Consider the following 11571-nt stretch of genomic DNA (forward strand, 5'->3'; position numbering starts at 1 on the left):
TGCAGGCCGGGGAGGACAACCCTGTAGTACACCTGTCTGTGGTGAGTCTGAACGGACCCCTTCACACGGTGGAGATGAAGAAGCCAGACGACCCCAGGATAGGGTGAGGGTCTCACTGACTGACTGACACTGTGACACAAGGTTAAAGGTCATATTTACTACCCTGTAGGGGATAGCAGAGATGCAAACTTGTCACCGTTCAGGTAATCCTGCAGAAAACAGTTGTAAGTATGTTGTAACACATTCCATTCTTTCTTTTAGAAGAGAATATTACATCACAATGGTAAAGTGGGCCACCAGCACCAAGCTGGCAGTCAACTGGCTGAACAGAGCTCAGAACAACTCCATACTGACACTGTGTGAGGCCACCACAGGAGTCTGCACCAAGGTGAAACATGCGCATGCACACACACACACAGACACACACCGCCACCCTCTCTTACATTAGCCCTACTTCTTTCTTGCCTCCTCTGTCACAATCCAAGTTGTCTTTACTTTCTGTCCTCACCATTCAAATAAAATACTGTAGTATGTAACTTGAGAAAAAGCACTGTGGACATGCATGCAGTATTCATTTTGTAACCGCCATGTTATTGTTCCAGAAACATGAGGATGAAAGTGAGGGCTGGCTACACAGACAGGTAAGTGATAAGAATACTAAAAGCATAACATGTATCACAACACACATAAAAAAAAATTATCCAGTGAAATACATACATTACAGGAGGAGGGGGTAGGAAGGACAGAAGTGCAGTTTAACAGTTTAGCTGTCTCAATATACTCACTCACTCACTCACACCCACCTACTTCTTTCTCTTCCTGTTGCAGAACGAAGAGCCACTCTTCTCCCATGACGGATACAAGTTCTTCTTCACTAGAGCTATTCCTCAGGGTGGAAGGGGAAAGTTCTTCCATATCTCCATGTCCACCTCCCAGGTAAAACACCTCAGTTTGTTCTCTTCTCTTAAACTGTAGCCGGATTACAGAGCAGCGCACTGGACAGCCCACAATGCACCTTTTAAAAGCATTTCCCCCGACGTCTGCGGAGAACGCACTCATGGTAAACGCAGCGCAAGTCAAGTTCAATGCGATTTATTGCCTACCTCCTCATGCCTTTTGCACACATTGTATATAGATTCTCTTTTTTTCTACCATGTTATTGACTTGTTTATTGTTTACTCCATGTGTAACTGTGTTGTTGTCTGTTCACACTGCTATGCTTTATCTTGGCCAGGTCGCAGTTGCAAATGAGAACTTGTTCTCAACTAGCCTACCTGGTTAAATAAAGGTGAAATAAAAAATAAATAAAATAAAAAATGCGCTGCCCGATAATGTACCTTGGATTGAATCCCGACCTCTGTATGCCCAGCCTGGTCTGTATGAGCTGTATGAGCTGTTATATATAACCAACTCTTCTATCCAGAGTTGTAGTTGTCATGCAATGTGATGTATTGTTCCATTCCAGCCAAACACCAGCACAGACACTCTGCAGTCCCTGACATCAGGAGACTGGGACGTCACTCAGATACTGGCCTACAGCCAAGACAGGCAGCTCATGTAAGCCTCTCCGACCCATACATTACAGCAACATGACCAAATAGTACCATTATGATTTCCAAATGAACATATCATTTCCTATTGCTTATAGTTGATCAAATGTTACCATGGATATTTGACTTACCTTGTCTTGTTCAGGTAATGGTCATTAAACTCCAAACTGATCTTCATGACAATGTTTTACAGATACTTTTTGAGCACAGAGGATGATCCAAAACGACGACACCTCTACAGGTATAATTACATTTTGGGATTTAGCTCTCTAATGGTTATTCTGTGTGAGATCACTATTTAGGTGTCTTTAAAAAAAAATCTAATAGCGTATAATGCTAATAGCTTGGTTTACTGTATCTATCCTATGTCAGTGCGGACACCAATGGCCCATTTAATCGCTGCTGTCTGTCGTGTGAGTTCAAGTGTGGCTATGTGGACGGCTCCTTCAGCCACAACATGCAGTACTTCCTGCTCAACTGTAAAGGTGAGTGCTCCTGACCTTGAATCCTGAACACTAAGCAGCATATGTTGCACTTAACTGAATCAGTATATTTTTGTGATATACAAATACATTGAAGTCTTTCACTATGCTGACAGGGTTTTAGTGGGTGTTTAGTGTCAAATGTAGATTTAAAAATCTACATTGACACTAAACATGCTCAGTCAAAATATTAAATTGAATTAGTCAATGCTGTGGCAAAAGGTTGTATTGACTGTGACAGCAGTCGGCACTAACCAGTGTTTCTATTTGCCAGTCAGACAACTCAAGCCCCTTGCCAAATGTGAATCGCCAGCCTGCATCCTAAAGTGTTCCTGCTGTGTATCAAACTACAGTAGTTGGCATAGAGCCCTATTTCCTGCCCTGATTCCTGTGTGTCAGACAGGGTCTATCTATAGAATGAGAGTAGGGCCCATGGCCTTGTTTAAGTCTGTGTTCTCATTTCCTCTGAGAACGTTCATCATCCTTATTTCTCCTACCAGTGCGGTTGTCATGACAGCTGATTTGTTTAGAGGGCCCGCTCCAGAGAGGAAAAAGAGCAACCCATTTTTCATTAATTAGCTCTTGTGAGAGGAGACCAGCCCTGGTCTGACTGTCTGGAGTAATAATAACAGCCGGGTATTCATTCAACTGCTCCCCAAGGTGCTACAGACAGACAGTGGCTTCTCAGTAATGACACATGGCTGGCTGAGAGGTGTTATTTCTAGACGTGCATTACTAAAGATGGTAAGAGAAACAGAGTGCTCATTCCACCAATTCGGTGCCTTTTGAGAAATTTAGATTCTGTTATAAAGAGCACATGTTCAACTTCATAAAAACAAGTTTTCCCATCTCAACAGGTTAAATAAAAATTACAATAGTAAGTGCCTAAGTGCAAAATAAAGTATCCGGGTTGACTGTATCAGGGTTGACGATTTCATCTTAAATCAGCCATAAATCCCCTTGAGACAGGGGGATTGGAAGCTTGTTATGTGCAACAGGGAGTGGCAATTAAAGCTTCATAAAAAAATTAATTGTTCAAACATTTGTAGCCTGTCTATCTGTGCTCAACCCACTCAGTATTCCGCCACAAAACACCAGAAAATGGCCAAAAAGAGTAGAACCAGTTAACCGGCTTTTACACTATGATTTGACTATTAGATGTTTAATGTTTCTTTTAAAAAACATATTTAAACGAGAGTTCAGTTCATGGAACAGGGTTGACCTTAAAATGAGGAACATAATTAAAATAATCACTAATCACATTAAATTAATATGAATCTTCAGAAATTACTTTAAATGACAATGATGGTGACATCTTGGAGAAATATTGAGGTTAAGTGGGATAAAGTCTTCTTAGAAGTAACAGAGGGTGCACAGGCGCTGCATTTTGGCAGTTTAGCAAGTTTAATCATATTAAAAAAATCTGATTTAAAAAAAATTCTCCATGGGGTCTTTATTAAAGGACATTTAATTTAACATTCTTTTAAATACAATATTCTGGCACAATTTCTTCTTAAAATAGCAAATGGACACAAAAGGTACCTTCGTGGAATAAACAAGAGGCATTTTTGAATGAGCTCTGATTTGAAGTGAAATGCTACAGAAAAAAAGGGTTTGAGTGTTTTGTTTGCTTCTCCATTTGAGGCCATTCATCTGAACCTTAAAATGCTTCATCCTATAATAACTGACAACCTCCACCCCTTTCTCTCTCTCCCTCTCCACATGTATCCCTATCCAGGCCCTGATGTACCCAGTGCTGCCATCTACAGTACCAAAGACAAACAGAGTGAGTGTCATGAGGCCTGACCCTGGCCTGTACCATAAAGAACACTGAAGCTGAGCGGCCTTTTATTCAGCCTAGTGTCTTTTATATCACACATCATTCAATGGGAAATGTGTTAGATGCTTCATGAAGCTGCCATTCAGACAGTACTGTAAGTGAACAATAAGACTGTTTCTTCCATGTCACTGCAGAGGTCCTGGACCTGGAGACTAACGAGGGAGTGAATAACACGTACCACAGCATGCAGATGCCCAAAGTGGAGTACGAGACCATCACCATAGACGATTACAGTAGGTATCCCTCCATGGTGCACCTATTCATAGGAAACTACCAGCCAATGCCTGCTTCAGCTTCAGATGACATTATATGGGTTATTGTCTTCATAAATGCTGTTACAATGGCATTGGTTATGATTTGATACGATAATGTAATATTAAATCATTTCTGGGTAACAGTTGTGATTGTTTTAAATTAAAATGGTCAAAAAAAATAATAATTAAGGAACAGGAACAGATTTGGAGAGCCCATGGCATACAGAGTTTGGGCAGAATATCACCTGTCGCGCAACCTCATAGTGTGGAAATATATACACTACCAGTCAAAAGTTTAGACACACCTACTCATTCAAGGGTTTTTCTTTATTTTTTTTACTATTTTCTACATTGTAGATTAATAGCGTAGACATCAAAACTATGAAATAACACATATGGACTCATGTAGTAACCAAAGTATTAAACAAATCAAAATATATATTATATTTTAGATTCTTCAAAGTAGCCACCTTTTGCCTTGATGACAGCTTTGCACACTCTTGGCATTCTCTCAACCAGCTTCATGAGGTAGTCATCTGGAATGCTTTTCCCAACAGTCTTGAAGGAGTTCCCGCATATGCTGAGCACTTGTTGGCTGCTTTTCCTTCACTCTGTGGTCCAACTGATCCCAAACCATCTCAATTGGTTTGAGGTCAGGTGATTGTGGAGGCCAGGTCATCTGATGCAGCACTCCATCACTCTCCTTCTTGGTCAAATAGCCCTTACACAGCCTGGAGGTGTGTTGAGTCATTGTCCTGTTGAAAAATGGGATTGCGTATCGCTGCAGAATGCTGTGGTAGCCATGCTGAATTCTAAATAAATCACTGACAGTGTCACCAGCAAAGCATCGCCACACTATCACACTTCCTCCTCCATGCTTCACGGTGGGAACCACACATGCGGAGATCATCCGTTCACCTACTCTGCTTCTCACAAAGACACGGCGGTTGGAACCAAAAATCTCCAATTTGGACTCATCAGATCAAAGGACAGATTTCCACCTGTCTAAATGTTCATTGCTCATGTTTCTTGGCCCAAGAAATTCTCTTCTCTTATTGGTGTCCTTTAGTAGTGGTTTCTTTGCAGCAATTCGACTATGAAGGCCTGACTCACACATTCTCCTCTGAACAGTTGATGTTGAGATGTGTCTATTACTTATTTATTTGGGCTGCAATCTGAGGTGCAGTTAATTGCCGATTTCTGAGGCTGGTAACTCTAATGAACTTATCCTCTGCAGCAGAGGTAACTCTGGGCAAGCAGTACTGGAGCACCAAGTCTAGTTCCAAAAGGCTTTTTAACAGCTTCTACCCCCAAGCCATAAGACTCCTGAACAGCTAATTAAATGGCTCCCGGGCTATTTGCATTGTCCCCACCCCACCCCCTATTTTTACGCTGCTGCTACTCTGCATAGTCATTTTATCTCTACCTATGTACATATTACCTCAATTAGATTGACTAACCGGTACCCTCGCACATTGACTCTGTAGAGGTGCACCCTGTATATAGCCTCGCTACTGTTATTTTATTGTTGCTCCTTAATTATTTGTTATTTTTCATATTTATTTATTTAATTTTTTACTTCAGTTTATTTTAGTAAATACTTTAACACTTTTTTTTCTTAAAACTGTATTGTTGGTTAAGGGCTTGTAAGTAAGCATTGCACTGTAAGGTCTACTACACCTGTTGTATTCGGCACATGTGACAAAAAATATTTGTTCTTGAAATTGTCCATATTGACTTACCTTCATGTCTTAAAGTAATGATGGACTGTCGATGGACTTCTATTTGCTTATTTGAGCTGTTCTTGCCCTAATATGGACTTGGTCTTTTACCAAATAGGGCTATCTTCTGTATACCACCCATACCTTGTCACAACACAACTGATTGGCTCAAATGCATTAAGAAGGAAATCAATTACACAAATTAACTTTTGACAGGGCACCATTGTTAATTGAAATGCATTCCAGGTGACTACCTCATGAAGCTGGTTGAAAGAATGCCAAGAGTGTGCAAAGCTGTCGTCAAGGCAAATGGTGGCTACTTTGAAGAATCTCAAATATAATATGTGACCGACCGGCTCAAATCGCTCTTATGTAGCAAAATTAGAAATTGTGTTTTTTACATTGGATAAAAGTAAAGACTCAGAGCTACAAAATGGTATATCATACACTACATTTTTGAGGAACAATGGGAAAGTAATAAACTCACTTTTGAGAAAATGGCCTTTGAATGTTTTGGTACCTAGTGAAGAGCTTTTCTTTATCTACACCCATTTAGCATCGTTCACACCCTCTTAAGTTTATCCCCACCCATCTCGTTTTGCTCTTGGAGCATTCAGAGCGCACACTTGACGCTCTGGCCGATTATTTGTTTACCTTCTGGATAACATGAATACAGCCTGCTGACGTTTACTGACACCGGCCATATTCAACGGGTGTTGTGCCTTCGTAAATTCATCAGTTATTCTGCGCTCTGGCATACTCAGACTGAATTTACGAATGCACCCGAAATGGTTACTTGCATAGTGGAGTCTGTTGTTAAGACATGTAGCTAGCTAGCTAGGTAGGTAAACCATGAACCTAGCTAGGTAAACAATGAGTAAGATCATACACATCACGTAACGTTTGCTAGCGAGCCAGCCAGCTAACGTTAGCTAGTTAAACAACAATGAACATAGTGCCAAATCCTGTCGTTACTACCCTGCATGAATTTGCTGTGACCTAACCAACCAGGTTCAATGTTAGCAAGCTAACATTAGGCTCTAACTAGCTAAGCAAATGGTTCTGATACAAATAATAACATCATACACGTAACGTTAGCTAGCGAGCCAGCCAGCCAGCTAACCTCAGCTAGCTAGCTAACAGTATACATTAGCTTGAAACCAAACCTCTTTCTGTCAAAATTAGAAACGTGTAATATTTGAAAATTTTGCTAGCTAGACTATCTTACATCATCATGCATGATGGATACGTCTCCATGTCACGGATGCCATGCCATGGTTGCTCTTAGTTTTAAGGAGACAGGTGTTTTCTCCATCTCTTTAGCTATCAACACTTATGCAGCTCCACTACACAATACATTTTTAAAAAGCCGCGTTCGACAGGATTACCAACACAGACTGACCAGCTCAAATAGACAGAAGCCTTCTATATGGCAGACCAATCTGAACTATTTACTCAGCATGTCCAGCCCACTCATCTCCTGTGAAGTAGTGACCCGCGACATACGCCTAGTTTCCTGAAATGAGTCACATATATATTTTGATATGTTTAACAGTTTTTTGGTTACTACATGATTCCATATGTGTTCATCCATAGTTGTGATGTCTTCACTACTATTCAACAATGTAGAAAATAGTAAAAACAAAGAAAAACCCTTGAATGAGTAGGTGTGTCCAAAATTTTGACTGGTACTGTATAAAACACAGGATAATCACATTTTTGACTGCACTGGGCCTTTAAGAAGAACAACATGCACAAATCATTCACTAAAAACCCTAAACATCTACTAAATCTTGTAATAAATCATGTGGAAATTGAGCAAGTTGAGGTGACTAAACTGCTTGGAGTTACCCTGGATTGTAAACTGTCATGGTCAAAACATATTGATACAACAGTAGCTAAGACGGGGAGAAGACTGTACATGATAAGGCGCTGCTCTACCTTCTTGACAGCACTATCAACAAGGCAGGTCCTACAGGCTCTAGTTTTGTCGCACCTGGACTACTGTTCAGTCGTGTGGTCAGGTGCCACAAAAAAGGACTTTGGAAAATTGCAATTGGTTCAGAACAGGGCAGCACGGCTGGCCCTTGGATGTATACAGGGAGCTAATATTAATAATATGCATGTCAATCTCTCCTGGCTAAAAGTGGAGGAGAGATTGACATGTTGAATGAACCGAGGTGTCTGTTTGAACTACTGGCACACAGCTCGGACACCGATGCATACCCCACAAGGCATGCCACCAGAGGTCTCTTCACAGTCCCCAAGCCCAGAACAGACTATGGAAGGCGCACAGTACTACATAGAGCCATGGTTACATGGAAATCTATTCCATATCAAGTAACTCATGCAAGCAGTAAAATTAGATTTAAAAAACAGATAAAAAAAAACCTATGGAACAGTGGGGACTGTGAATCAACACAAACATAGGCACAGACACATGCACACACACACACGATAACGTACACATGGATTTTGTACTGTATATACAGTATGTGGTTGTGGTGGAGTAGGGGCCTGAGGGCACACAGTCTGTGAATGTATTGTAATGTTTTTTAAATTGTATAACTGCCTTCATTTTGCTGGACCCCAGGAAGAGTAGCTGCTGCCTTGGCAACAGCTAATGGGGATCCATAACACATTCAAATACACAGTCTTGTTTCTTGCAGCTCTGACAATGCAGATCCTGAAGCCAGCTGGTTTCATAGACACAGCTCACTACCCCCTACTGCTACTAGTGTAAGTATGGCAATAACTACCCACACACACATGTTTTTCTAGATATAAACATAATATCTATGAATCACACCAACCCCAGTAGGGATTATATTAGAATTATAGCACATTCCGTTTTGACATTGGACTAATGACTTTGGACCCTGTCACAGAGAGCTATAATGGGGTCATTGGTTCAGCCTGTCATCTGTTTCCCTCAGGGACGGAACACCTGGCGGACAGATGGTGACAGAGCAGTTCCATGTGGACTGGGCCACGGTGCTGGTGAGCAGTTACAGCACCATTGTGATCCGCTTCGATGGCCACGGGTCCGGGTTCCAGGGCACCAAGCTCCTCCACCACATCAGGAGGAAACTGGGTATGATCGAGGAGAGGGACCAGATGGAGGCCCTCAGGTGAGAGACAGACACCTGGACACAGTAGAATCTTCCTTGAGAGTTCAAGTCAATGGTCCTACTTTATGATAATATGCTAATATCATGTTACGTCTTACAGTATTTATACTGAACAAAAATGTAAACGCAACATGTAAAGTGTTGGTCCCATGTTTCATGACCTGAAATAAAAGATCACAGAAATATCTATTCTCTCAAATTCTGTGCACAAATTTGTTTACATCCCTGTCAGTGAGCATTTCTCCTTTGCCAATAATCCAGCCACCTGACAGGTGTGGCATATCAAGATGCTCATTAAATAGCATGATCATTACACAAATGCACCTTGTGCTGGGGACAATAAAAGGCCACTCTAAAATGTGCCGTTTTGTCACACAACACAATACCACAGATGTCTCAAGTTGAGGGAGAGTGCAATTGGTATGCTGACATAAGGAATGTCCACCAGAGTTGTTGCCAGATAATTTAATGTTAATTTCTCTACCATAAGCCTCCAATGTCATTTTTGAGAATTTGGCAGTACGTCCAACTGGCCTCACAACCGCAGACCACATGGAACCACGCCAGCCCAGGATCTCCACATCTGGCTTCTTCACCTGCGGAATTGTCTGAGGGGAGGGGGGTTATTTCTGTCTGTAATAAAATAGTATTTCTGTCTGTAATCAAGCACTTTTGTAGGGAAAAACTCAATCTGATTGGCTGGGCCTGGCTCCCAAGTGGGTGGGCTGTAACTTAGTAAAACATATTAAATTGTTGCATGTTGCATTTATATTTTTTGTTCAGTATATATGCAGGTACAGTTTAATTATAGTGGGAAAAAAATATTATGATGTTTTTGTTTCAGGACGTTCGTTACTGGGTTGTTGGAAATGTAATACCTATTTTTGACCTTCCAACCAAAGCATTGATTGTTTTTTTCTTCTTTATTCCAGACTGATATCCAAAGAAATGTACATCGACAAAAGTCGAATTGGAGTATATGGAAAGGTAAGGACAATCAATGCTTGAAGAAAGCAAGCTAGCTACTTATTCAAACTACGTGAAAAAAACGTAATTGGGTTCCCTTTACTTCCCTTCTTGTCAATTCTTGTACTGTATTTGAGCTGAAGAAAGAGTAGCTCAGTTGGTAGAGCATGGTGCTTGTAACGCCAGGGTGGTGGGTTCAATTTGCATAAAAGCGTCTACTAAATGGCATATATATTCAGAGTGGACGAGGGCTTTCGCTCCATCTGGAAAGTAGAGCAGAAGCTCACCCTCTCATATCTAGGGGGGTACATGCCAAATGGCACTCTATTGTAGTGGACTACTTTTAACCAGAAGTAATGCACTGTAAAAGGAATAGTGTGCCATTTGAGACGCACTATTACTACACTACGGTCCAGCAACAACACAGAGAGGACAACATAAACAATTCAATAGGTTTCAGTTTGGCACTCAGTCCTCCTTTGTCCATTGAAGGTTTGAGTGTGTATTCAGTTTGAATTTAAATTGGGAAGAAACTACCTTTGGAGTGGTGTATCTGGAGTCTCTAGCCTTGATATGTCATCAATGTATTTCTGTACTGTCGGTTCAGTAAACTTGATACTGTAACATATCTATCCATAGGTTTACGGAGGATATTTGGCCACAATGCTTTTAAGTTCTGATGACTCCCTGCTTAAATGTGGAGCCGCCGTCTCGCCCATCACAGATTTTGAGTTATACGGTATAACGTGATGATTTTCTTTAGCAACACAATTTCTTACTGCACGAATAATTTATCCCAACAAACTATAAATTGTTCTATGCACAGTGCCTTATAACATGATATTATGTGTGTTATTTCTTTATTCTCCAGCTTCAGCATTTTCAGAGAGGTACCTTGGATCACCAAAGACAGACTCTCGAATATACTCGGTAAAGACAACAGTTCACACACTGTATTTACACTAGTCAGTCAATGTGTAAGATGCTATGTATTTCATGGTGGCATTCTCTTTCCTTCAGATGGCAAGTTTAGCACACCGGGCAGGTCGTCTCATGGACAGGAAGTACATGATTATCCATCCAACTGCTGATGGTACAGTCATTACTTTAAACACTATCAATACGTTAGCCTGGTCCCAGACCTGTTTTTGTTGCCTTTCCAACTCCTATTTGGGCATCGGCTAAGTTACTGTCAAAGTCATTTTAACTGATTGAGCCTGAATGTTGTTGAAGTACTGTGACTGAATATAAACATCTTACACATCCTGTTACCTGCTCTACCTTCCTACAGAGAAAGTCCATTTCCAGCACTCTGCAAAATTCATCAATCATTTGATCAACGAGAAGGCAAATTACTCTTTACAGGTAAGCTTGACAGTTTAGCTTTACGACACGTTTAGGACATTGCAATGAAGGCGTAATGAGCAGGGTGTCAAATATTGTTACACCTACATTATTTTCTGTTTCTGTACTGTAGATCTACCCAGACGAGGGACACTTCCTGCATAGCGATGGCACTCGGCAACACCTGAGCCAATCACTGGTCAACTTCTTTGAGGAGTGTTTCCGACTGCCGGACTTACCGAGCGAGGAAGAGAAGGACAAGGAGGATGAGGGCGATGGTTAA

At 41.1% G+C, this 11571-nt stretch overlaps 1 protein-coding gene across 1 annotated transcript in view; it reads left to right on the plus strand.

Moving 5' to 3' along the window:
• The window catches only part of LOC120019823 (dipeptidyl aminopeptidase-like protein 6), a 151874-nt gene extending 140303 nt beyond the window's left edge, over positions 1–11571 (plus strand). Inside the window, exons 10-26 of the mRNA XM_038963236.1 lie at positions 6–103; positions 265–388; positions 603–641; positions 829–936; positions 1466–1557; positions 1744–1791; positions 1923–2035; positions 3771–3818; positions 4007–4105; positions 8517–8586; positions 8784–8978; positions 9911–9965; positions 10584–10683; positions 10816–10874; positions 10965–11037; positions 11236–11309; positions 11422–11571. Coding sequence (XP_038819164.1) covers positions 6–103; positions 265–388; positions 603–641; positions 829–936; positions 1466–1557; positions 1744–1791; positions 1923–2035; positions 3771–3818; positions 4007–4105; positions 8517–8586; positions 8784–8978; positions 9911–9965; positions 10584–10683; positions 10816–10874; positions 10965–11037; positions 11236–11309; positions 11422–11571 — 1545 coding nt within the window. The remainder of the gene's footprint in view (positions 1–5; positions 104–264; positions 389–602; positions 642–828; positions 937–1465; positions 1558–1743; positions 1792–1922; positions 2036–3770; positions 3819–4006; positions 4106–8516; positions 8587–8783; positions 8979–9910; positions 9966–10583; positions 10684–10815; positions 10875–10964; positions 11038–11235; positions 11310–11421) is intronic.

The sequence above is a fragment of the Salvelinus namaycush genome, chromosome 25 (genome assembly GCF_016432855.1).
Source record: "Salvelinus namaycush isolate Seneca chromosome 25, SaNama_1.0, whole genome shotgun sequence".
Taxonomy (NCBI): domain Eukaryota; kingdom Metazoa; phylum Chordata; class Actinopteri; order Salmoniformes; family Salmonidae; genus Salvelinus; species Salvelinus namaycush.